The sequence below is a fragment of the Mercenaria mercenaria genome, chromosome 4, assembly GCF_021730395.1.
Source record: "Mercenaria mercenaria strain notata chromosome 4, MADL_Memer_1, whole genome shotgun sequence".
Lineage (NCBI taxonomy): Eukaryota > Metazoa > Mollusca > Bivalvia > Venerida > Veneridae > Mercenaria > Mercenaria mercenaria.
The window spans coordinates 1518806-1545924 of NC_069364.1; the positions used below are offsets into that span (position 1 = coordinate 1518806).

At 34.6% G+C, this 27119-nt stretch overlaps 1 protein-coding gene across 10 annotated transcripts in view; it reads right to left on the bottom strand.

Annotated features, from left to right (window-relative positions):
- The window catches only part of LOC123552588 (dystrophin-like), a 253635-nt gene that overhangs the window by 111885 nt on the left and 114631 nt on the right, over positions 1-27119 (bottom strand). For 9 of the 10 annotated variants that reach the window (XM_053540095.1, XM_053540089.1, XM_053540088.1 and 6 more), the window contains 3 exons: positions 15787-16182; positions 9312-9329; positions 4882-5054 (listed from right to left, as the gene is read on the bottom strand). In XM_053540095.1, the coding sequence (XP_053396070.1) occupies positions 4882-5054; positions 9312-9329; positions 15787-16182 (587 nt within the window). The remainder of the gene's footprint in view (positions 1-4881; positions 5055-9311; positions 9330-15786; positions 16183-27119) is intronic. The other variant, XM_053540091.1, reaches the window with a different exon arrangement.

Below are 27119 nucleotides of genomic sequence, written 5' to 3' on the forward strand. Positions count from 1 at the left end.
GCAAAGCAAGGTCTGCATTAATTCTCAAAAGACGGGGGTCACTACTAATCCCGTATCAACTGACTGTATGAGGACTACACTGACCATGAATGAAAAATAAGTCATGTGCAAAACTCGTAAATTACAATGTTGTCAGTTTCGGCTATTATCATATCTTGTGTACAGTGACAGCTAACACTAGCTGACATAGACTGAAGACCCTATTATAATATACCTTTTAAACTGTATGAATTAAACATAAAGGTCTCTTTTGAAATGTAAAACTTAATGTTCTTTTTTTTTTCATAACATTATGTTTGTAAACTTGTAAAAAATACATTTAATTTGAAGCCCGAATTTTTATCATTTATTTATATTCAACATTTTTAGATTCTCTCTATATAAAACTTATTAATGTTAACAATTGTTCAGTCATCTACACAACATTAATACCTTTCATCTTTATTATTTCATTTTTTTTCTTTACAATTTTAACACTTAGTCATCTCCTCTTTAAAAACATTCTTGTATCAAATATAAGGAAAACAACATCATGAATTTGAATACAAAGCTAGATCACCGCAATTCATCCAATTCAGATATATTGATTAAATGCTACAACTTTAAATTTCACTTTTCAATTATGTCGTTAAAATAATCCTCCGGTCAAAATTATGTCCATAAATCATCAAAAATTTCAATTTTAAACCTCAGTATGTGATTATAGCATTGTATACAAACAGAAGTATCAGTGCCAGACGATTCTACAACAGTTATCTCGGCGATCATCAGGGTCACTCTCGATAAGTGAAATATCAATGTCAAGCCCCACTTAAGCCAATCTGTCTAATACCATTAAATCGTCATAAGCGATACTTTATTAGGTCATAATATCTAGCCCACCTTTATCTATATACAAAGTTACCTTGTTTTGCTAATAGAGATTAATTGAGTCTCCTTTTCAAGATGACAACTTAAAAATGTTAATCTTTTATGATCCCTATTTAAGTTAATTGCTGTCCATGCAATTATATGCCACCCGTAAACATAAATCATATATCAATTTAATAATTCATAATCTTATAAAACTTATTTTTCCATGAAAATATCCAATTAAAAGTCTTGTGGGAAACACCTATCCTCTAACTAAGCCAAACTGAAAAATATTTCATTTCAGCAAACAATTTGCAAATGTAGTCTCAGGCCTGTACTGGTTCTTCTTAGGAAAGACAGCTTCACGTGTATTGGTCCTATACACTGGGCACGTTAAAGAACCCGACTGTCTATTCGCAAAGAGCTAGGCTAAGTTAGCCGGACAGGCCTGTATCTAAAAGATTTCTCTTTATCTGTTCTGGGGGCTTTATCTCACACTGTCACTCTGGTCAGATCGCTCTGTGTCTGTACTAGTAGAGGAGGAATTTCGTGCCCTGTGTGGCTGCGTTTGCTATATGTAAAGCGCCTTTGAACGTGTTTATCATGAAAAGGGCGTTATATAAATCTGGTATAACAATAATAATAATAAAGATGCAAATTGTTATTTTAAAAAGCCTTTTTAAAATCTGGGCCCTCACTCTCCACTCTAGGGGACAAAGGTATAACACAAGTAAAGATTCCTGTAACAGAAAAACCCAGAGTTGGATAGTGTTGGTGCTTGTAAGGCTGCAGGCACTAACAAGGCTGATTGAGCTTAATACAATATAAATAGTCCATTATAGTTGGGTTTTTTTTTTGTGGAACATCTCAATTACACAAGGTTCCTTTTCACCTGACAGCACACATATTTCAATTAAACAATAACTTGCATTCTTGTTTAGATTTTCTAAAAAATTCAATTAGATATTTGTTCAACCTACCCCAGTAGCTTAAATTACTATCTTAAGAAATTCTAGAAGACTGGTTAGTGTTGTTTATTGTATTACGAATGTATAAAAACATACATTTTCCCTTTTCTAAAGCTTTCATTTACATTGTTTAAGACATATAATACAGAGGAAATCCGCATTACTATAGCAAATTAGGGTAATTAAAATTTAATTAGTTTCAGAAAAATGAACAATGTCAATGGTAAACTCATTATTTCAGTTGTGTCAAGTTGAAATAAGGAGAAATCGAGATGAAAAAATGTAATTTATTTATATTTTCGCAAGTTTTCATAGCCGAGACCTGACATTTTAGTGTATTAAACCCACTACAGGGATTCTGAAAAGGACCGCTGGACTGAAATATGGCACACAATGGCAATTCGTCTGACCATATTTACTTACTGTGAAATTATTAATATTCGAGGGTGACTAATTTTTCGTGGATTTCGTGGCTGCGTCAATCCACGAATCCCCAAGAAATTGCCGTTTTGATCAAAACTACGAAATTTCATGCCCACGAAATTAAATGATTTCACAGTATGTAAAATAATCTTTATTATAGGATATTATATCATGCATCATGTCCAGCATTGAAGATAATGTGTTCACTTTGTGATAAGTCTTTATTTCTGAAGATTTTAACTTATCAATTGAAAGCACTGAACGCCATTACTTATATACAGGATATTTGTTTTATAAGATAGAAATATCTTCGACAAAGGAAAACATCATACTACATGTTGTTGCTTAGCTGTTTGAAAACTGGGAATAATTTCATGAACTTTCGATACATAATACAGAAAGCTGTTACTGAGACACAGCTTGATCGTTAAACTTGCACTATAATACTTTAACCATGCAAATTCTGTAAGTTGAAAAAAGGAAATCTTTACAGTAAAAAATCAATTTAGAGTTACCTAACTAGTTTCTTTCAGTAGGTTTGACGACTGGGAAGCTATCCATAAAGTAACAGTACAAGCAACAGGTGATGAAGAGAAAAGAATAGCTAATAGTCAAGCTAAAAATTAACCAGAAACTAGAAAATAATAAAACTTAAGCAATATCAGAAACAAAGAGAGTAAGCAAATCATTTCTTTTTTTAACATGCAGCCATGTTGATGAGCATTTATTGGCAGAGATTCCCTAGAGTCTGCTGTGAATTATTTGATAAATAATCATATGCCACACTTCCAATAAACTTTCTGGGCATAATTATGTTGAAGTTTATTTTTTCCTAGCCCTTTATCATTGCAGTTATGTTCTGAATCTAACATTCATAAATTGCACCCATAGACAAAACTGACTCTATCTAGTTAGCAGTGTAGTGGTTAGCAAGTTGGTTCAGTGCTGGTGATCTAGGTTCAATTCCCAGTTGAGACTGATAGGTACACGAGTGTTCAGTGCTGGTTGATTTACTCTAATTGGTAATGTTTCCAGCAGTATCGGCCTAGAATGGATGCTAGTGATGTAAATATGACATATGCCGTAGACATGGCCAAAAAATTAGTTGTTCCAACAACTCAAGGAGCAGACTTTCCTCAATTTCGATGCTGGATAGTGAAACTGGGCACATCTAAGGACCCTGGAGCTGTCAATGGAGTGTTTAATGATTCCAATGTGGAAGAAGATATTGGACAAAAGCTTGAGTCTGTGTCATAAGTATTAAGTAATAAGTGTATCAAAACATTAAATAAGTATAAAAGGGACATGGTGAAAATGCATCAAAATTAAACTAAAATTCTAATCAAAAAGGGGGCATAATTCATAAAATATTGATGCAAGAGTGATGGCCCTTGTGTCAAATGATGTGGAACAACTACTTTAAGTTTAAATCAAATCCATTTAGTTATAACTGAGATAGAGAGAAAGTGCATCAAACCTTTAACCTGAAATTCAAAGTAAAAGGGGGAATAATTCATGAAATACTGTGCAAGAGTAATTGCCCTTGTGTCATATGAAGTGAGTGATGATGCTAAACAACCGCTTAAAGTGTGAATCAAATCCTCTCTGTAATATCAGAGATATAGTGAAAATGTATCAAAAGTAACTTATTTATTTATTTGGGTTTTACGGCGCACCAACATAGTAAAGGTTATATGGCGCCAAACAGGACTACAAATTTTGGTTTCACATCTCATTTACATCGAAATAAAAACATGAGGTATGGAATCAAAATTTGCATACCTGCTGTAATCACAGTGCTACAGCAAAACCAAGTGTTAAGACCCTACTAGTCGCCTCTTACTATCATGCAAGGGTAAGGCAGTGGTTCCAACTCTTTTCATACACAGATCGTCCCAGAACCACATGGGGCCAAAAGTAACTTTAAATTCTATGTAAAAGGGGGCATAAGTCATGAAAAATTGGTGCCAGATTTATGGACCTTGTGTCATATAATGTGGGTGATAATATGGAACAACTATTTAAAGTTTGAATCAAATCCATTTGTTAATAACTGAGAGAATAGTGAAATGGCACCAAAGCTATATTGGTGCAAAAGTTATAGACCTTGTGTCAAATGATTTGAGTGCTGATGTGGAACAACTATTTTAAGTTTGAATCAAATCCTCTATGTAACAACAGAGATATAGTGAAAATGCATCACAATTAACCTTAAATTCTAAGTAAAACTGGACATAATTCATGAAAAATTGGTGCCAGAGTTATGGACCTTGTTTCATATGATGTGGGTGATAAGGTGGAACAACTACTTTAAGTTTGAATCAAATCCATTTAGTAATAACTGAGACTGAGTGAAAGTGTATAAAAACTTTAACCTGAAATTCTAAGTAAAAAGGGGGGATAATTCATGAAATATTGGTACCAGCGTTATGGGCCTTGCACTGATGATGAGGAATAACTAATTTAAGTTTGAACAAATCCATCAAGTAATTACAGAGAGAAAGAGAAAGTGCATCAAAACTTTAACCAAGGTGCGGACGCAGAAAGACGTCGACGCCGGGTCGAATAGGACAGCTCTCCATACTTTGTATAGTCAAGCTAAAAAGAGACATTTTCACTCATTGATGCCCTTAATTACCTGTGTCTGTCAGTGTAGGAGTCACTGATGTCCTGCCATGAGCTATGGAGATCTTGAAGTAATGTCCGTAACCTCTGCCTTTCATCTGGTTCACACTGAGAGAAAACCTCATCTTTCTCACGATCCAGTCGATCAATTCCAGCCTTAGCATCTTCAAGACGTTTCTGCACCTCCTTATAATAGAGAACAATTCAGCAAGTTAATACAAATGTGATCATAGATACTAGTAGGATTACTGTCCCTTCAACATTTTACGGAATTCTGTTATTTATTTTTTTCAAACCTGGCATTTGCCTACTTAGATACATGCTCTCCTGCAAGACCTTCAGGTACTTAAATTGCAAATTTTCTTGAATTCCATCATTTCTAACTGTCTTAAAATGTTCTTGTGTTTTACAAGACTATGATGAATAGACAGGCAGACAGCTAGACTTGGGTAAAAAAACCCTGAAAATTAGGAAGAAATAATCAAGACAACGGAATTGTTTCCAAACTAAAGTCAGCCTATCAATCAATACAAAGTATGCTCAGTTTCCCCTGCAAGAGTTAGTACATCACCTGAACAAGGTAGCAAATTGTTTTGAAATACTTTAGACATAACAATCGGGGTTTCTTATGTTATACGTTGTCACCTAACTTCTAAACAAATGGCATATATAATGTATATTTCAGACTGTGTTCTCTGACATCTGTCAGGCAACATCATAATGCCAAGTCTGTGAACCAGCCTACACATTTTAAGTACATTAGCAAAGATAGAGTGGTCCTTGAACTTTTTTTTATTGTCGATGCCTACTTATCTTCCTATTTCAGTAATCTAACATTAGTTGTTTTTTTCCCCTAAAGTTCCTAAACAGGAGGTTGTTACTTAATATAGTAACTAAATTTGACGATCCCTAATCTGGAAGTAAAATAACCATTTTTCATGGAACTCAGTGTACTATTACAATTTTAAATGTTACCCAAATCACTTGCCAAATAAAACATGTTTAAATGATGTAATAGTTAGAATGAGCACATATACTTCTAGCATCACTGAATAAACTGCATGAACTGCAGATTTCAAAAATTAATTTAGGGTGGTAATAATGAAAAAAAAAAAAACCATCTAGTCTAAATATAAATCATTTCCAATGAAAATTATTTCACTGCCAGAGGGACATCTTATTTCAATTATCAAAAAATAAAGATTTCAGTCAAATATAAAGATACGTTACTGGCAAACTGTTCATGAAATGATTACATCTTTACAGACAAGGAAAGAAAAGCCTATGAAAAACTATATTCAGGATATTACGGTAACAGATTCAGAGCCGAGCTTGCCAAAATCTGAGAAACAACTTTTTTTTGCAATGATTCCTAAAATCCACTTTTATTATTCTGTAAATATGTGTGTCTTACAAGTTTGTGATGTAACACAGCATTCTATTAAGGGTTTCAGTGAACTTTTTAAAGTTTTAACAGAAATTTTCATAATCATTATCTTAATTTTATTAGCCTACAAAATTATTTAAATGTATTGCAGAAAGGCAAATCTTTAAATTTCAATTAAAAAAATAGTGTTTCTATAATTTGTTATCAACAGAGTGGCATCAATACCAGTGTAAAACACTAGAGATACCTCCCTTAGCTATAACTGTTCACTCCATCGCCAAAAATCTTTAGGGAATGAAAACTTCATTTATTTAAACTTATAGAAAACAACAAATAAAAAACAGAGCAATTGGTAACCTCTTGAAAACAAGGAATTTATCAAAGTAAATGTAGAAAGAATGTTTCAGTTTTCAGCTAATACGCTGACTTTTGTAATTAAGATTAAGAAAATAACATAAATAAAGTCAGGTGGCAAACCATATCATAAAATAATTGAATGTTTTCAGGAGGGTAAAATGTTTGGATCAACTAAACTTAGCACAATAATATTTATTGTTCTATCTTTCTATAATAAATCTATATACCGCATGCCCCATGGTTAGATAACAATAATTATAATATATAATAATATACAAAGCAGGTTTATGTTACAGGCTGCAGACATCACCCAATGAGGATGTTCTCAACAGCTTATCATTCTCAACAAAGAATGAAACATGTATAAATTATCTACCCTGAAGCTTTTCAACAGTATTCTTGTACCTATAATAAACTTTTAAAGAGCACTTTTCCTCTCTTTCTTTGATGGCTTAGAAATAAACATTCGAACATAGCTTGTTTTGACTTAAGAAGGTCAAGCTCTCTATAGTATAGTTATTGACTTATGTTGAGGTCACTATGTATTTTTATGGACCTGTAAAATGATGTCAACATCATTTTTACAGGTCCGTAAAAACATATATTGACCAAAACATACGTCTATAATTGTTATATTATATGCTATTCTCAAATGCACCCATTTGGCTGGCCTATATTTCATACATATAAGAAAACGTGATATCACACGAGTCATTATCACTTTTGCGGGTCAATATCGCTTTTTGCGGACCCGCGCGTGCATCCCTTTCGACCAATCAAATGACCGCATTTTAGCAGGGTATATAATATTCTGCCATAAACAACGGTCAACATGCAGACCATTAAGACAGCATTATGACTTCAAGTATGACGTCAAATTACCACATGACGTCCCAATCATTACTAATTGGATAAATGAAGTCCAGCATGATTTGTATCAAAATCAAAGAACATGTTACAATGAAAACAATCAGGGTCTTCTTATGGTTCATCATCTAATTTACCATGGACTGGTTCAGCATTCACATGCTTAGATATTTAGTTCCTGGGCATCTAAACTCTGAACATCAGGAGATAAACCACTCAAAGATCTTATTATAATAATATTTCTTGTTAAATAAACTTACTGCAGAATATTTTTTAGTATTTAAGGTTGATGCCAGTGGGTACTGAAAATTACATTAAGGTAGTTCTGCACGTTTGGATCGGAATTTTTTCTACAATGTAGAATTTGATTGAACTCCGACTTTTCAAAACTTCGGAATATACTTAGAAAATTCAGCAAATAAAAATGGTAGGGCCGTGTGCTTGATTTTTTGCTAGACTGATTTAAAAAATTTGGACCTCACGCATTTTTTCATAATGGGAGTCTATGGGAAAATCACAAATTTCATAACATTTTCGTTAACAGAAATCTTTCTACAATGTAGATTTTGATGAAACTTCTCACACTCGTAAATAAACATATAGTCTATAATGTGGTGAAATAAAATGTATAGGTCCATGTGCTTTATGTATAGATATTTGCCCATACTTAAAGTGAACTGCTCGTTTCAAGATAATCTAAGACATTATTTTACATTATTTAACGTCTCAGATGCTTTAATATAATATATTAACTTTTGAAAGATAGTAACAGTGCCATTGAAATAAATTTACTCACGGGTTGCCATTAATTCATAAAATGATTTTCATTTCCGTATGCCGATTCCGGGCTTTATTCTACGTTTTCCGGAAAAATGACGTTACGCCATCACTTCCGGTTTATCAAACGTTCAGAACTACCTTAATCTCTGAACCAAAGTGGATATATATGGCATAAATAATAATAGAGTAATACAGAATGATGTTACTGAGGGGCTTTATTCAATGTGTGCATTATTCAACTGGGTTTATACATGCATGAACACAGAAAAAAAATTAATAGTAAACATGTTTTCACAATGAATTTTAGTCTTTTTATGATATTGCTTTCCACAACAAACATTTCCAAAACAATTTTGTCAAATTATGAGCCGAAGCCATGATTATCATATGTTCTAGGAAATGATCTAACTAAGTAACTGTATGTTTCATTCGGAAATAATAAGAAAGTTATAGTTGTTTCTACGACTAACTTCTATCAGTTTCGGCACTGACGAAATGCTGAAAAAGGCGCATGAACTTAAATAAACAAGGGGTTCATCGATGTGGGGACATCTTGGCTAAACCAATCAATTTGCTTGAATATAATGATATTACAATTATAACATTTTAATTGCTTTAATTTAAACATATAACAATTATAACATTTTAATAAGTTGGTCGTCTATGTACTTTTATTCTCTACATGTATTTGTTCTGAAGATTATAAAGCTAAGATTGGGAACCAGTCACAGAACTCTGCCATCTGATTGGCTGTTTCTGAGCATGACATTGAAACTGACCAATAGCAAGGCTGCATTCTGTGACTGGTTCCTAACACAATCTTATAACCCTGGGATGTTGTACTGTTGGATGTTGATACAACAGCAACTATGTAACATGATGAAAAATGACCATACAAGGTTTAATATATATAATATAAAGGTGATTAATATTTCCAACACCATATTTTTCAAGGTAATTCAACGTCATTTATCTTGTATAGAAATATACATCTAATATGATACATATAAAAGGTATACTTCAGGAATAATGAATGGAATACTGATACTAACCCTGTGCCATTGTATACCCTGAAACAAGCAGGCGATTATCTAAGCATGAGCTGCTGAACTTTTCCCACAGCTTTATATATTTTACAGGCATTCTGGGATGCTTAAAATCTTGAGAAAATACAGCAGATGGTTAGGTAATATAGATACAGGAAAACAAATCAATTCTAGACTGTCATACATATCATAACTATGTTTTGTAAATCATTCAGCCCAAAGTACAACAAACATAGGCAAGGAAAAATCTATAATTTACCGTATTCAAATATGAATACAAATTTTATGAAGTATTTTATTAAAGTTTAAGTTAGATATTCTTGTTTTACTAAAATTCTGTTCTGACAGAAACAAACACTGATCTAAACTTAGTAAGTGCCATTGCATTATGGGTCATTACTCTCTTGTGTAATTTAAAGTGCCATTGCATTATGGGTCATTACTCTCTTGTGTAATTTAATGTAAGTGCATGAAACACAATTCCTTCCTTAATTGCTTTAAGACTTACACTTTACATATAATTTCACAGGAGCACTCAAGCTTTCTGTTTTCACTACAGGATAAAGTATGATATTACTGTTCTTTCTGGTTTTCCCATCATCATAATAACTTACTTTTACTACATTCAGAATTTCATTCCAGTAGAAATGCCACTGGTGTAAATAAAAAAACAACAATTATGAAAAATTTCTAATTCAAACATTCATTTGTCAGTCCTTATTATATCATCTGTGTCACTGAAAAGACCCAAGAATGATCTAACCAGTTGTAAAAATCATGTTGATAAAAATCTTAATCAAGGGTGATATCCAGAATTCTGTGTAACATTAACATTTCAAGGGCTACTACTCTTGACTGGCAAATCAGTTTATTACTGACAATTAAAGGGCCATCTCTCTGGATTCACTGGGTAAATCAGGTTTATTACTGACAAAGGGCCAGTGCTCTAGATTAACTGGTGAATCAAGCTTATTAGCTTATTACTGACAAAGGGCCATTACTCTGGATTCACTGGGTAAATCAGGTTTGTTACTGACGAAGGGCTAGTGCTCTAGATTCACTGGTAAATCAAGCTTATTACTGACAAAGGGCCATTACTCTGGATTCACTGGGTAAATCAGGTTTGTTACTGACGAAGGGCTAGTGCTCTAGATTCACTGGTAAATCAAGCTTATTACTGACAAAGGGCCATTACTCTGGATTCACTGGGTAAATCAGGTTTATTACTGACGAAGGGCTAGTGCTCTAGATTCACTGGTAAATCAAGCTTATTACTGACAAAGGGCCATTACTCTGGATTCACTGGGTAAATCAGGTTTATTACTGACAAAGGGCCAGTGCTCTAGATTCACTGGTAAATCAAGCTTATTACTGACAAAGGGCCATTACTCTGGATTCACTGGGTAAATCAGGCTTATTACTGACAAAGGGCCAGTGCTCTAGATTCACTGGTAAATCAAGCTTATTACTGACAAAGGGCCATTACTCATGATTCACTGGGTAAATCAGGTTTATTACTGACAAAGGGCCAGTGTTCTAGATTCACTGGTAAATCAAGCTTATTACTGACAAAGGGCCATTACTCTGGATTCACTGGTAAATCAGGTTTATTACTGACAAAGGGCCAGTGCTCTAGATTCACTGGTAAATCAAGCTTATTACTGACAAAGGGCCATTACTCTGGATTCACTGGGTAAATCAGGCTTATTACTGTCAATTAAAGGGACATGACTCTGGATTTACTTGGTAAATAAAGAGGCTTTTATTTTAAATTACATAGCAAATCAGACTTATATAGAAAAGTTAGATATGGGAACTCTTCCTATATCTGACGAATACTGTTCAGTATACACTGTAAAAATTTGTACAGCCCAAGAGTGCTAAAAGTACATCATGGAGATACTGCAAAAATCTCGCCATTTACATTTAATATTTACAAGACATTATGCAAGACAATACCAGGACTTATCCTTTTCTAAAATCACTGTAATGGAGACCTTACCAGAACTCATTCTTTTTCTGAAATCACTACCAGGACTTGTCCTTTTCAAAAATCACTGTGATAAAGACAATACTAGGACTCGGTCCTTTTTCTAAAATCATTGTGATGGAGACAATACCAGGACTTGTCTTTTTTTTCAAATCACTGTGATGGAGATAGTACTAAACACTGGATGATCCTGGCCTTGATTTTATTTTTGCTAATCTTCTCTGTGATCATCTTAATTTCAAACAGTCATGTTTCCAAAAATATCCCTTGCTTATTATAAGGCAAGAATTCTGAAGAACTGGCAGGAGATTGTTGTTATTAGAAAGCAAAATAAGTGATGAGGGAAATACCTAAGCTACAGTATTATAAAGACTTGTATAAGCTTTGGCACTTACAGTAATTTTTGCTCACAACCTTTCATACCATTATACATAATCGTAACACCCTACAGGTTTAGGACATATATTGCTCATTACAATTACCCTGTGTTATTTGAGGCATATCTTGGCTAACTTGTAACAATGTTTATGATACAAACTTGCCTCATCCAATTAAGAGAGCATCCAAACAACATAATGTAGAAAGTTCTACAGATACACCATGATAATCTGACAGTAAACAGTACCCTACTATACCCTCAAATGTTTCAGAACAGTTATATCTTATATGAGTATTTGTTTTATTTAATAAATTTTATATCCATTTTAGTGTACCTTAATTTAGCAGGATTCCTCTGTCAAACTGTAAGTTCTGTTTTTGTTACCATTACTTTGCAACGTAAACTAATGTAGTAACTTTGTAATATAAGCACATGCTGTTTGTAATGTAAACTATTAACACTGAGAAAACTGTAATCATGTTTGCAACATATCAAAGGTCAGTCAAATATGGCATATCAAATCAATTTGTTTATAACCATTAGCACTTATCTTTAAAAGCACAGTAATAGTGGTACTTTGTAATGTAAACAAATGATATTACTTTGTAATGTAAGCAAATGATGTTACTTTGTAATGTAAACAAATGATGTTACTTTGTAATGTAAACAAATGATATTACTTTGTAATGTAAACAAATGATATTACTTTGTAATGCATACATGCCATAGTTTTTCTGGACCTTTCCGGGACTCTGAGTTAAAATTTCCGGGCTTTTTACCCTTTGTCCGGGACATAAACCGTGACATTAGTTTTCGTCTGTTTCATGCATAAATATCATAAAATTATATGCAGTTTCCGGAGATAAACATTGTTCCCTCGCTTAGGAATAATTTGTTGCAAATGTCGTCTAGCTTTCTAAGGGAGGTAAATAGGGTAATTTACGTCTATAGTTCGGCACGTGAATTGGTTGCGTTCCCGAGGTGAACTGAATTGGGAGACTTGCTATATACGAAGAATTAACCTGGTCATCGCGATTTAGAATCCAGCTTATTTGGTATCTTTTTAATGCTTAAAAGTTTACCTAATCATTAATAAATGGAATCCTCAAAGGAATTAAATAAATCTTGTAGATAAAATCGATATAAAATATTTCGGGTTGGGTCAATTTTCAAGGATCGGCCGGCAAAGGCATTCAATAGTCAAAAGTTTAATTTAGAATATGTGTGACAATTAATCTACATTTTGAAAGATTACAACCTTTTAAAATAATTATCGTTTAATTGACCGTTATCAGCCATTTCTTCTAATCAAGGCTACATGTAGCTTCACCGCCTACGTGCTAACAACAACGAGATTTTCGGCTATTGTTCCTAATATTAAATTATCATTAAACTGTTATTGATTGCATAATTTTGTCAATTCATAATCAGGGTCATCAAAATAGCTGACTGTAAATTAATCTGGGTCATCAAAATATCGCAGTGCGCAATATAAGTGGTGATAGGAGCTAGCTTAATCAACATGTGTCCCGCTCGAGGGCATGAAACTGATTATCGGATAATTAGGAATAAACAATGTGACACCGGTGACTGTTTATTGTGTTTTATTCATGCAAAATTCAACAATTTATAGGCAAAAAAACCTAGTTTTTTTTTTGGGGGGGGAGGGGGTTATTTTCGTTTTTCTGTATTTCTAATTTAATTTTCCGGGACATTTCAACACTGTCCGGGACACCGGGACGAGTATGTGATTTCCGGGACAATCCTGGACAATCCGGGACGTATGACATGTATGGTAATGTAAACAAATGATGTTACTTTGTAATGTAAGCAAATGATGCTACTTTGTAATGTAAGCAAATGATGCTACTTTGTAATGTAAGCAAATGATGCTACCTTGTAATGTAAGCAAATGATGCTACCTTGTAATGTAAGCAAATGATGCTACTTTTGTAATGTAAGCAAATGATGCTACTTTGTAATGTAAGCAAATGATGCTACTTTGTAATGTAAGCAAATGATGCTACCTTGTAATGTAAGCAAATGATGCTACTTTTGTAATGTAAACAAATGATGTTACTTTGTAATGTAAGCAAATGATGCTACTTTGTAATGTAAGCAAATGATGCTACTTTGTAATGTAAGCAAATGATGCTACTTTGTAATGTAAGCAAATGATGTTACCTTGTAATGTAAGCAAATGATGCTACTTTGTAATGTAAGCAAATGATGTTACCTTGTTATGTAAGCAAATGATGTTACTTTGTAATGTAAGCAAATGATGTTACTTTGTAATGTAAGCAAATGATGTTACTTTTGTAATGTCAGCAAATGATGTTACTTTGTAATGTGAACAAATGATGTTACTTTTGTAATGTAAGCAAATGATGTTACTTTGTAATGTGAACAAATGATGCTACTTTGTAATGTAAGCAAATGATGTTACTTTGTAATGTAAACAAATGATGCTACTTTTGTAATGTAAACAAATGATGCTACTTTTGTAATGTAAGCAAATGATATTACTTTGTAATGTAAGCAAATGATGTTACTTTGTAATGTAAACAAATGATGTTACTTTGTAATGTAAGCAAATGATGTTACTTTGTAATGTAAACAAATGATGTTACTTTTGTAATGTAAGCAAATGATGTTACTTTGTAATGTAAGCAAATGATGTTACTTTGTAATGTAAGCAAATGATGTTACTTTGTAATGTAAGCAAATGATGCTACTTTGTAATGTAAGCAAATGATGTTACTTTGTAATGTAAACAAATAATGTTACTGTGAATAGCATTACCAGGTTTGCATCATATCATTGGTCATTCAAAAAATTATTGGACTTTGATTGGCTGACCAGTTCTTTTTTTTCATAACAGTTCTCATTCATCTTTAAAAGCACTTTACCTGGTAACATTTTCTTACCTTCTAATGTAAACAAATGTCAAGTTCTCATCCTAGAACTATACAATACCTTTCTACAAGAATCTCACAATTAGTGTAATGTACAAGTAGGATGACAGCACAATTAATGTAATGATTATTACTGTTAACAGTTATGTTCACAACAAAAAAATGTCTGCAAAATAAACTGTTCCTTTTTTACATCCCTTTTATTAATGTTTGGATTTTGATCTTCTGTAAAGTGTATATCATGAAAGAGAAGTACTAATTGGTATGCTGGATCATTATTTCACAATTGAGCCGCACCATGAGAAAACCAACATAGTGCATTTGCGACCAGCATGGATCCAGACCAGCCTGCGCATCTGCGCAGTCTGGTCAGGATCCATACTGTTTGCTAACAGTTTCTCTAATTGCAATAGGGTTTGAAAGCGAACAGCCTGGATCCTGACCAGACTGCGCGGATGCGCAGGCTGGTCTGGATCCAGGCTAGTCGCAAGTGCACTATGTTGGTTTTCTCATGGTGCGGCTCAATTACTTTTCTCTATATTCCATGCAGGTTCTTTGTTTAATAACTACTCTAAAACATTTTCTATGTACCCATCTTTGCCATTTTGTTCAGAGTAGTTTGTTCTTTTTTGTTCTAAAAGAGTACATTTTGTGTAATTGGCATCTTTTGTCTCATTACTGCAAGTTTTACAGGTATGTTTCAATATACTCAATTAGTGTAATAGGTATCTAATTTGTCAAGTAACATTATGCAGTTTCTCAAATTTAAGTTTTGCCAGTATCTTCTGTCTCCATACTGTTGTTTCACAGTAACAATTGTCTATCTTTTCAATACTGTTAGATTTTCAGTGTAAAGGGTATCTACCCACTTCTTTTTACTATTGTCCTGTGCAAGGGGTATCTACTATTTTCAAAATTATACCAGAGTAAGAGCATCTATTTTTATGTATAAAAGATTTTTAAACTGTACAGTGCAACAGGTACCTATTTTCTTTACCTGTTCAGCCAAAATTTACTCTTTATTGTGTAAAAGGTATCTATTTTATAAATACTGTTTGACTGTAACTGGAATCTTGTTCTCAGCAATTTTAATGTAACAAGAATATAATTATTTTCCAGGTATTGTATAACAGTGACAGGTATTGTTTGTGTCATACTATATTTTGCATAGATCTGTTAAATATATATATACTATACCTGAAGTATATCCTCCTGTTTGGTAAATTCATCGAAATCTTTTCCTCCAAGTTCTGGCCCCGTTAACTGTCTGTTGATATCAGCAATTTGGTCAGACAGTCGGCGAATATCGACCTTAATCTGGGACGAAGTTCTTGGAGAACTGGCACGTGTAACACTTGACTGAACGACTGTATATGTCGTACGTGTCACCTGACCTTCTGTGACAGCTGGTTCCACACTCACTGGAGGATACTGTATCATTGCAACCTGACTGTTGACGTCGTGCCATCGTCGCTGAAGCCGGTCTATATCTGGCTCAACAAGTGCCCCAGCTCCCTTGTCATGCAAAGGTTGTGCCTGTTGCCGTAAGGTGTCAAGGTCACGCTGGCGTCTCTTCAGTTCTTCCTCAAATGCCTGAAAATACATAATGACAAAATAGAATACATTACTGTATGAAAATGAAAGAAACATCTTATCATTGTTACAAATTCAAGTAATTCAATAATGTTAATTCTTTAACTCAAACCATGAATAAGATGACATTTACATAGTTTCTGTGTCTGCAACAAAAAGGTAGTGTATGTTTTAATGACAACCAGCAATTTCATGCAAGCATGTTTTTCATAATAAATTTATGCATTCCCTGGTCATTACTAGAAACCATGTGCTCATGTGGGCTTTAAGAATTGCAGAAGTATGCCAGAACAAAGTTAGAGTGGTAGAAGTATGCTAGAATAGAACAAGAGTGACAGAAGTATGCCAGATTAGAACAAGATTGACAGAATTCTGCCAGAATAAAACAAGAGAGACAGAAGTATGCCAGAATAGAACAAGAGAGACAGAAGTATGCCAGAACAAAGTAAGAGTGGTAGAAATATGCCAGAATAGAAAAAGAGTGACAGAAGTATGCCAGAATAGAACAAATGTAGCAAAACTATGCATGAATAGAACAAGAGCAGAAGAAGTATGCCTGAATAGAACAAGAGCAGCGGAAGTATGCCAGAATAGAACAAGAGCAGCAGAAGTATGCCAGAATAGAACAAAAGTAGCAAAATTATGCAAGAATAGAACAAGAGCAGCAGATGTATGCCAGAATAGAACAAGAGCAGCAGAACTATGCTAGAATAGAACAAATGCAGAAGAAGTATGCCAGAATAGAACAAGAGCAGAAGTATGCCAGAACAGAACAAGAGCAGAAGAAGTATGCCAGAACAGAACAAAAGAAGCAGAACTATGCCAGAATAGAACAAGAGCAGAAGAAGTATGCCGGAATAAAACAGACGAATGCAAGAATAGAGGCAAACAAACTTGTTAAAGTCGCTACAATGGAACCCTATTATGTACATTTGTTCCTTCTGACAAACCCCCAAGTCCAAACATTAAAGTATACCTGTGTATATGTATTTCTAATTAAAACAAGAGCACCGCCTTGCGGGTGCTGACGCTCACCTGATTTTTTTTTTTGTATAATTGAAAAATTGTCCTACCCATGATTTTCTAAGTCCAAAAAGGGCCATAATTCTTGCAAAAAGCAGGATGGAGTTATGTTTCTTGATGTACATGGTCAGCTTATCATGGTGAACAAGTGTTGCAAGTTTTAAAGCAATAGCTTTGATAGTTTATGAGAAAAGCTGACCTAAACATAAAACTTAACCAAGAAATCTGATTTTCTAAGTCCAAAAGGGGCCATAATTCTTGCAAAAAGCAGGATGGAGTTATGTTTCTTGCTGTACAGGGTCAGCTATTGATGGTGAACAAGTGTTGCAAGTTTCAAAGCAATAGCTTGAATAGTTTAGGAGAAAAGCTGACCTAAACATAAAACTTAACCAGGCAACGCCGACGCCGACACCGATCAAGTGATGACAATAACTCATCATTTTTTTTCAAAAAATCAGATGAGCTAAAAAGAAAACAGATAAAAAATTTCAGCTATGTGAATGTAATGGATTTACATTATCTGAACTTCTATAATATTACAGTATGTAATTATTTCTTCAATTAACAAATATCACACTGAAGAGTATTCAAGAGGGAATAACTAGAAAGAGAACTCTCACATAGAGAAAATATTTGTATTTCTAAATATGTTTTCCATCTTCTCAAGAATTGATGGTATGCAGTCTAAAACAAAACACACTTGAATTCTATCACACTGACATAAAGATGGTTAAAGTTGGACCATTTCAAGGACAGAAGGGAAGATGTTAAAGATCCCTGGTTCGCACACTGATCCTCTATAGAAATAAGTATTCTTCATGTAAAAGAGATCTTCATTAAATTAACATACAAGAGAGTCATGATGACCCTATATTGCTCACCTGTTAAACTTGGCCTTGGAATCATCAAGATAAAGATTCTGACCAAGTTTCATGAAGATAGGGTCATAAATGTGGCCTCTACAGTGTTAAGAAGCTTTTCCTTTGATCTGCGTAGTGACATAGTTTTTGACCCCACACGACCCAGTTTCGAACCTGGCCTAGGTGTCATCAAAATAAACATTCTTATCAAGTTTCATGACTCTGGAACCCATGATGGGATCTGGCCAGTTTTTAAAAGGAACCAAGATATTATGCCAATTTGTGTGCAAGTTTGATTAAAATCGATTGCAAAATGTGGTCTCTGTCGTGTTCACAAGCCAAAATAGCAAATTTTGACCCTTTAAGGTACCATAACTCTGAACCCATGAAGGGAGCTGGCCAGTTTTCGAAAGAAACCGAGATAAAATCTGCCAATACAATTTGTGTGCAAGTTTGATTAAAATCAATTGCAAAATGTGGTCTCTATCATGTTCACAAGAAATTGTGGACGGACGGACGACGGGCGATCACAAAAGCTCACCTTGTCATTACACGACAAGTGAGCTAATAAAAAAGCTGTTCGTTACATCAATCATACAAAATTGAGCACTTAACTTGGAAAATTGTACAATACTGTTAATATCTTAGAAACTTCAGCAGATTGTTCAGTTTTACTAATGTTACTTTCCAAAATCAACAAAATTTAAAGCAATATAAAGACATGCTTTCAGACAATACATTATACACCAATACTAAACTAAAAGTTTCCTAGGATGCTTTTATTTTAGTAACTATATACATGTAATACCATTTTCTAGCTAATCTCTTATATACATTAACATCATCTATGAAACATCTAAATCTCATTAACCTTCCAATAATTATTACACCATTTTCTTGTTAATTTGATAACATTATCTATTAACCTAGTCTTTTCCACAAGCTAGTTAACCAAGGTAGCTCTGCAGATTTTTCTATAATGTAGAATTTGAATTAACATATTTTTCTAAAATTCAGAATATACTAAGAAATTCCAGGAAATACAAAAGATAGGGTCATCTGCCTGGTTTTTTGTTAGACTGATTTGAAAAATTTGGACCTCATACATGACTAGTGTTCATAATGGGAGCCTATGGGAAAATTGCAATTTGCTGACATATTTAGGATTTGCAGGTAGAGTTACTCAACTTGTCACACTAGTGTAACTTGTTGCTATGAGCAAGTAAAGCAAGTTTCAACTGAATATCTTAACCCTTACCCTACTAAATTTCTATAATGAACTTGTCCATCTTTCATTTTCAACAGTACCATTAGCTGTTAAAAGGGGCTGCACGCATCGACCCTGCTTACCAAAAAGATACTGGCAGAATGGCGAACAGCGCAGGTCATGATCAGACAGCAAGGATGTGCAGGCTGATCATGATCTACACTGGTCGCAAAGGCAGAATCAATCGTGTCCAGCATGATATGGGTTTAGTAATGAACTGAACTTCATAAAAAAGTTTAACCTATGCAGACGCTGATGCTGGGGCAAAAACAGCCCTCCTTATTCTTTGAAAAATCAAGCTAAAACAAACTTTATTTTCTATCGAAGTTTGAAATTTACATCTTCACTAAAAATTTTCTCTGAATTTCTGCACTTAAAATAACTGAAAACCTGTAACAATTGCTTGTTATTGTTGATAAAAGGTGTTTTGACACCAATTCTGCCGGAGTGTTACATGTTTCTGACAGAAGTTTGGCACTCACAGATGCAATTAGATGTAACAGTTGCAATTTGACAAGAGGGGGGCGGGGACCAACAACTACATTATCACTGATTTTAATGTCTTTTGTGCAGTGCAGAAATGTGAAAAAAGTGCTTGCATAAAACCTATACTGTCAGAGCAAAAATTGTGTGAAGAAACCACAAATTGTTGGAACAGACATAGTAAGGAGCCCATTGACTGTTGCATTTAAGTGTTGTGTCGAGGAGTTGTGTCGAGGTGTTGTGTCGAAGTGTTGTGTTGAGGTGTTGTGTCGAGGTGTTGTGTGGAAGTGCTGCATCAGTATATCATAAGAGTGTTGCAAAATAAATGTGTATAAAAACAGTCAGAACACAAAATGTGTGGAAGCCACAATGACCAATATGAAAATCTGGCTGAACTAAGTGTGGCAATAGATAAAGCATACATACTTAATGTAAGAGAAAAAGACAAACAAGAGGGTCATGATGACCCTGGATCGCTCACCAGAGTAATATGTTTCAAATGTCAAACTGATGATTTTTAGAAATTTTTTGGAAAATTTTCCGATGTACAATCAAGTAACCACTGGGGCGGGGCCAATTTTACCCCGGGGGTCATGATTTGAACAAAGTTTGTAGAAGTCGACTAGGCAATGTTACATATGGAATATCTAAGATCTAGGCCTTCTGGTTTATTTTAAGCAAATTTATGAAGATTTCCCTATGTACAATAAAGTAACCCCTGGGGCTGGGTCAATTTGACCCTGAGGGGGTCAAGATTTGAACAAATTTTGTAGAGGTCCACTAAGCAATGCTACATGTCGAATATCTAAGCTCTAGGCCTTCTGGTTTATTTTTAGAAAATATTGAAGATTTTTCTATGTACAATCAAGTAACCCCATGGGGCGGGCCAATTTGACCCCGGGGTCATGATTTGAAGAAATTTTGTAGAGGTCTACTAGGCAATACTACATGTCAAATATCTAAGACCTAGGCCTTCTGGTTTATTTTTAGAAATTTTTTAAGATTTTCCTATGTAAAATCAAGTGACCCCTGGAGCGGGGTCAATTTTGACCCTGGGGTCATGATTTGAACAAATATTGTAGAGGTCCTCTATGCAATGCTACACGTGAAATATCTAAGCTCTGGTTTATTTTAAGAAAATTTTTGAAGATTTTCATATGTAAAATCAAGCGACCCCTAGGGCGGGGTCAATTTTGACCCCGGGGGTCATGATTTGAACAACTTTAGTAGAGGTCCACTAGGCAATGCTACATGTCAAATATCTAAGCTCTAGGGCTTCTGCTTTTTGAGAAGAAGATTTTTTAATGTTTTCCTATGTAAAATCAAGTGACCCCTGGGACGGGGTCAATTTTGACCCCGGGGGTCTGATTTGAATAAATTTTGTAGAGGTCCACTAGGCAATGCTACACGTGAAATATCTAAGATCTAGGCCTTCTGCTTTATTTTTAGAAATTTTTTGAAGATTTTCCTATGTAAAATCAAGTGACCCCTGGGGCGGGGTCAATTTTGACCCCGGGGGTCATGATTTGAACAACTTTAGTAGAGGTCCATTAGGCAATGCTACATGTCAAATATCTAAGGTCTAGGGCTTCTGGTTTTCGAGAAGAAGATTTTTTAAGATTTTTCTATGTAAAATCAAGTGACCCCTGGGGCGGGGTCAATTTTGACCCCGGGGTCATGATTTGAACAAACTTGGTAGAGGTCCACTAGGCAATGCTTCACACGAAATATCTAAGCTCTAGGGCTTCTGGTTTTTGAGAAGAAGATTTTTAAAGTTTTTCCTTTCGGTTGCCATGGCAACCAGAGTTCTGCATGGAATTCAATTCTTTGAACAATTTTTAGGGAAGACCATCCAAGGAACATCCCTGTGAAGTTTCATCAAAATTGGCCTGTTGGTTTAGGAGGAGATGTTGTTTAAAGGAAAGTGTGGACGGACGGACGGACGACGGACGGACGGACGGACGGACGCCGGACGGTGAGTGATCACAATAGCTCACCCTGAGCACTTTGTGCTCTGGTGAGCTAAAAACCAAAGTGTAGAAACAGAGAATGGAAAGTCGAGATATATGAACAGAGCACTTATGTTGAAGGGCCTTCACCAATGAAACAACAAAATGTGCAACTACGCCACAAATTGTCATGAAAAGTAAAACTGTACTGCTGCAATTAAATTGCAAGTCTTTTAGAATGTCTGAATGTAGAATCTTTCTTGATAGAAATTCGTATTTCTGAATGTAGATCTAAATCTGAATGTTCAGCTCATACCTTTTGGTAAAACAAATGTATATATCTGAATTCAGATCACCTGAACTTTGATGAGATAAATGTGTATATTTGAATTCAGATCACCTAAACTTTGACGAGATAAATGTGTATATCTGAATTCAGATCACCTAAACTTTGACGAGATAAATGTGTATATCTGAATTCAGATCACCTCAACTTTGACGAGATAAATGTGTATATCTGAATTCAGATCTCCTAAACTTTGATGAGATAAATGTGTATATCTGAATTCAGATCTCCTAAACTTTGATGAGATCAATGTGTATATCCGAACTCAGATCTCCTAAACTTTGACGAGATAAATGTGTATATCTGAATTCAGGTCTCCTAAACTTTGATGAGATCAATGTGCATATCTGAATTCAGATCTCCTAAACTTTGACGAGATGAATGTGCATATCTGAATTCATCTCTCCTAAACTTTGACGAGATAAATGTGCATATCTGAATTCAGATCTCCTAAACTTTGATGAGGTAAATATGAATGTCTGAATTCAGATCTCCTAAACTTTGATGTGATGAATGTGTATTATATCTGAATTCAGATCTCCTAAACTTTGATGAGATAAATGTGAATGTCTGAATGCAGGTCACCTAAACTTTGATGAGGTAAATGTGTATATCTGAATTCAGATCTCCTAAACTTTGATGAGATAAATGTGTATATCTGAATTCAGATCACCTAAACTTTGACGAGATAAATGTGAATGTCTGAATGCAGGTCACCTAAACTTTGATGAGGTAAATGTGTATATCTGAATTCAGATCTCCTAAACTTTGATGTGATGAATGTGTATTATATCTGAATTCAGATCTCCTAAACTTTGATGAGATAAATGTGAATGTCTGAATGCAGGTCACCTAAACTTTGATGAGGTAAATGGGTATATCTGAATTCAGATCTTCTAAACTTTGACGAGATAAATGCGAATGTCTGAATGCAGATCTCTTAAACTTTGATGAGATAAATGTGTATATCTGAATGTAGATCTCATTAACTTTTCTAAGATAAACAAAATATGTATATGTGGATGTAAAAAAAAAGGTCGCTGACATAAATGTATATATTTGAATGCAGATCTTATAAATTTTGGTAAGACTAACAAGTATGTTTCGACCTCCTTGGCCAAAAGCTTCAGGTTGCTCATTTCATATCACTTGCCCCTCACCAATGTGGGTTCAAGCCTCAATTGGGATGTTAAATTCTTTATGTGAAGAAGCCATCCAGCTGGCTTGAGAAAGGTCAGAAGTTCTAACTAAGTGCCCGCTCAAGATGAAATAATGCACAGAAGGGCACCTGGGGTCTTCCTTCACCATTAAAACTGTAGGTACCATATGACCTATAATTGTGTTGGTGTGAGGTTAAGCAATCAATCAAACTTGTATATTTAATGTCGATCTCATAAATTTTAGTGACCGATAGGAGAAATTTTGCTACTTCCAAAGGTATTACTGCAATTTCATTTTCAAGTGTCAGTCTGATTTAACTTATTGGTATAAAATATAATCGGAAAAAAAATTCTTTATCCAATATCACCTAGACAGGTATTTCTTATCAGTAATGTTTTGATATTTAAAAACACAGTAATAGGTAATTAAATGTGCCAGTAATTCACTGATTACATCATACTTCTCACTGTGACTGTTGAAATTTTAATTTAAATAACTCCAGGATTATACTGATCAATTATAAACATCATTAAATTTGACTGATATGGGTGTTCTAAAAGCAGTATGGGTGGAAGATTCTGGTGTGTTTTGTGGACAAAAATTGAAAGAACCTGCTGTCAATTTAGAGTATCTAGCATCAGATAATAGAATATGGCATCCTGGCAAAAAACACTATCTAATAATCTAGTATTTCATTTGAGAGGAAGAATGAATTAACAGGGAATTAAGGCTCTTCAAAACTTTGTTTCCTGAATGTACGTACATTTTATCCATAATATTCTTAAAGACTTCAACCAATTCTTACAGGTCATCACGGAGATTTTAGGCAGATCTATCTCAAATGTTCACTCTCCAAATCCATCCCACAAATAAATCATTTACCTTATTTGGTATTTATAATTTCTGGTGGGCAAGATTAATGGGAATTAATCCAGGAATTAATGCCACTTTAATTTAGAATCATCACTCAAACAGTATATCTTCGGCTATTAAAGGTGATCTTGTCTGGCCATTTTGCATGAACCTTCACACAGACCTGCGTTCTCACGGTATACAAGTCTACCTGCAAAAAGACCTGTGTTCTCACAGAATGTATTAAAGTCTACCTGTACACAGACCTTTTTTCTCACAGTATGTATGTCTACCTGTACACAGACCTTTGTTCTCACAGCATGTATGTCTACCTGTACACAGACCTTTGTTCTCACAGCATGTATGTCTACCTGTACACAGACCTTTGTTCTCACAGCATGTATGTCTACCTGTACACAGACCTGTGTTCTCACAGCATGTATGTCTACCTGTACACAGAACTGTGTTCTCACAGAATGTAAGCAGACCTGTGTTCTCACAGCATGTATGTCTACCTGTACACAGACCTGTGTTCTCACAGAATGTAAGCAGACCTGTGTTCTCACAGCATGTATGTCTACCTGTACACAGACCTGTGTTCTCACAGCATGTATGTCTACCTGTACACAGAACTGTGTTCTCACAGAATGTAAGCAGACCTGTGTTCTCACAGCATGTATGTCTACCTGTACACAGACCTGTGTTCTCACAGCATGTATGTCTACCTGTACACAGAACTGTGTTCTCACAGAATGTAAGCAGACCTGTGTTCTCACAGCATGTATGTCTAGCTGAACACAGATCTGTGTTCTCACAGAATGTAAGTAAACCTGCTCACAGGCCTCCCAGACGAAATGATGACCATGGTTGACCATGGTCACCACAGTTTTTTATGTTTGACCATGAACTAACGTGGTCAACCATCAAATACCATGGTGAAACATGGTCAGGACCACCATCAGCCATGGTCAATCATGGTGAGATAAGATTGGCCATGGTTGACCATGGTCAGAAAAGACGATCAGTAGTTTGACCATGGTCTACTGTGGTCAACTTTTTATAACCATGGTCATGTTAGTAATTTTCACACTTGTCAAGTTTTACAATGCACCAAAGACGCCTGACTGCATTTTGGCTCCAAAGGTTTTCCTAGTTATAGAATAGTTTTCCTGCATTTATAGACAGATTCAAAGGTAAATTTTCATAGTCTGATTATAATTTGTTGTCATCTTGCTCTTTTATGACAAATAAATGACTGACTTGCAAAATAGATACAGACTGCAATTGTCATATTTTTTCATAACCCTTTCAAATTCAAATTTATACAGTTTTAGTCAATAATCGCCACGTTCGACCATGGTCATGGAACTTGGTCAACCATGGTTGTAATGTGGTCCACAACCATGGTCGACCAAGGTATTTGACCATGGTCTGATACCATGTTCTATGACCATGGTGTCAATTACCACAGCCATGGTAAACCATGGTCCCATGAACTTCCATTGTAAACCATGAATTACCATGGTAATAAACCGTCATTTCTGACTGTTTTCCCCCCATGGTCGACCATGGTTTGTGACCATATTCCGATACCATGTGCTATTTATGGCCGTGGTGCCAATTACTGCACATGGTCAACCATGGTTAACCATTGCCCTATGAACTACCATGGTAAACCATGAACTACCATCAATTTTGACTGGGCTGTGTTCTCACAGTATGTAAATCTACCTTTACACCTGCACAAACTGTATACAACCTGCAAAAACACTAATTACCCATGTGCTTGCAATTTCTTTCTTTTTTTTTTGTCTAAAAATAACATGAAACAAAATGTTTTCTCATTTGAAGGAGATTGAGAAAACCATTTCTAGTGATAGACAGCTCTTTAAGACATGACAGGCACTTGGAACCTAGGCAAATATCTAACTATACAACAAAAGAAAGTTATCATAGAATGGTAACTTTGCTATGGAACACCTGCACTGTCCTCTTGGAAACTATACAAACATATTACTTTACAACAATATAGTAGCTGTTTTTATGGAACATCAAAGCTGTCCTTTATTTATGGAACAAAGAAATTTCTCACAAATATTAAACTTTGCAACAAAATAATGTTACGGTACATCAGCATATTTGTGATATCAAAAAGGTTTCTGGAACATTCGAACTGTTCCAGATTAAACTGTACAGCCATGTACAGCATCTCTCTGTCATATGAAATGTCAAGTGTGTTTTCTTGAAAAACTTTCTCTTAACTAAAACAAAACTATGCAAAAAGGCAACAATCATAAAAGACATTACTATGGTTCAGGAACATGTACACAGTCCTCTCAGAAAACTTACATACAGTTCCCCCTAAAATTAAAACTTCAAACTTCTTTTAGTAACAACAGTAAAATTTCACCTAGATATATTTACAATTTCATTTTAACATATTTTGTTTAAGGCCAAGGTGGTACAAAACTGAAAATCTATGCTATATATTTGACTGTAAATTATTTTAATGTTGTTCTATACATTTGTCAAGGACATAACATCAGTACTTTTCAACAGACATACATACTTGTTTGTATATAAAAATCTGTACTTTCAGTTTTCTTAACATCTTTTTCACAAGCTTAACTTTTGTTACTGTTTGTTAATAAAAGCATAATTTCATAATAATTATTCTCTTTATTACGCAGCTCAGTGCGCTAAAAAAATCTGACAACCCCGGTGTTCCATATAAATAAAAACTACCTAGAACATACTTTTTTTTTCAATTGTATCTACAAAAAACCACGGATATAAGTAAGATGTTGAGCAGGTGGCTTCTCCCACTTTCCTCTTCATATTCTATTACTGTGATATGGAACAGTTGTGCAGAATTTGGCAGTTGCTTTTCTTGGTAATAATGTAGTACTTAAAAAGTGGACTATTTCTTTTCATTTCAATATAACTGCGTGTAGCTTCTAAATTCGTTCATTTCCTAGTTGTTGGCAAAGGGAGGT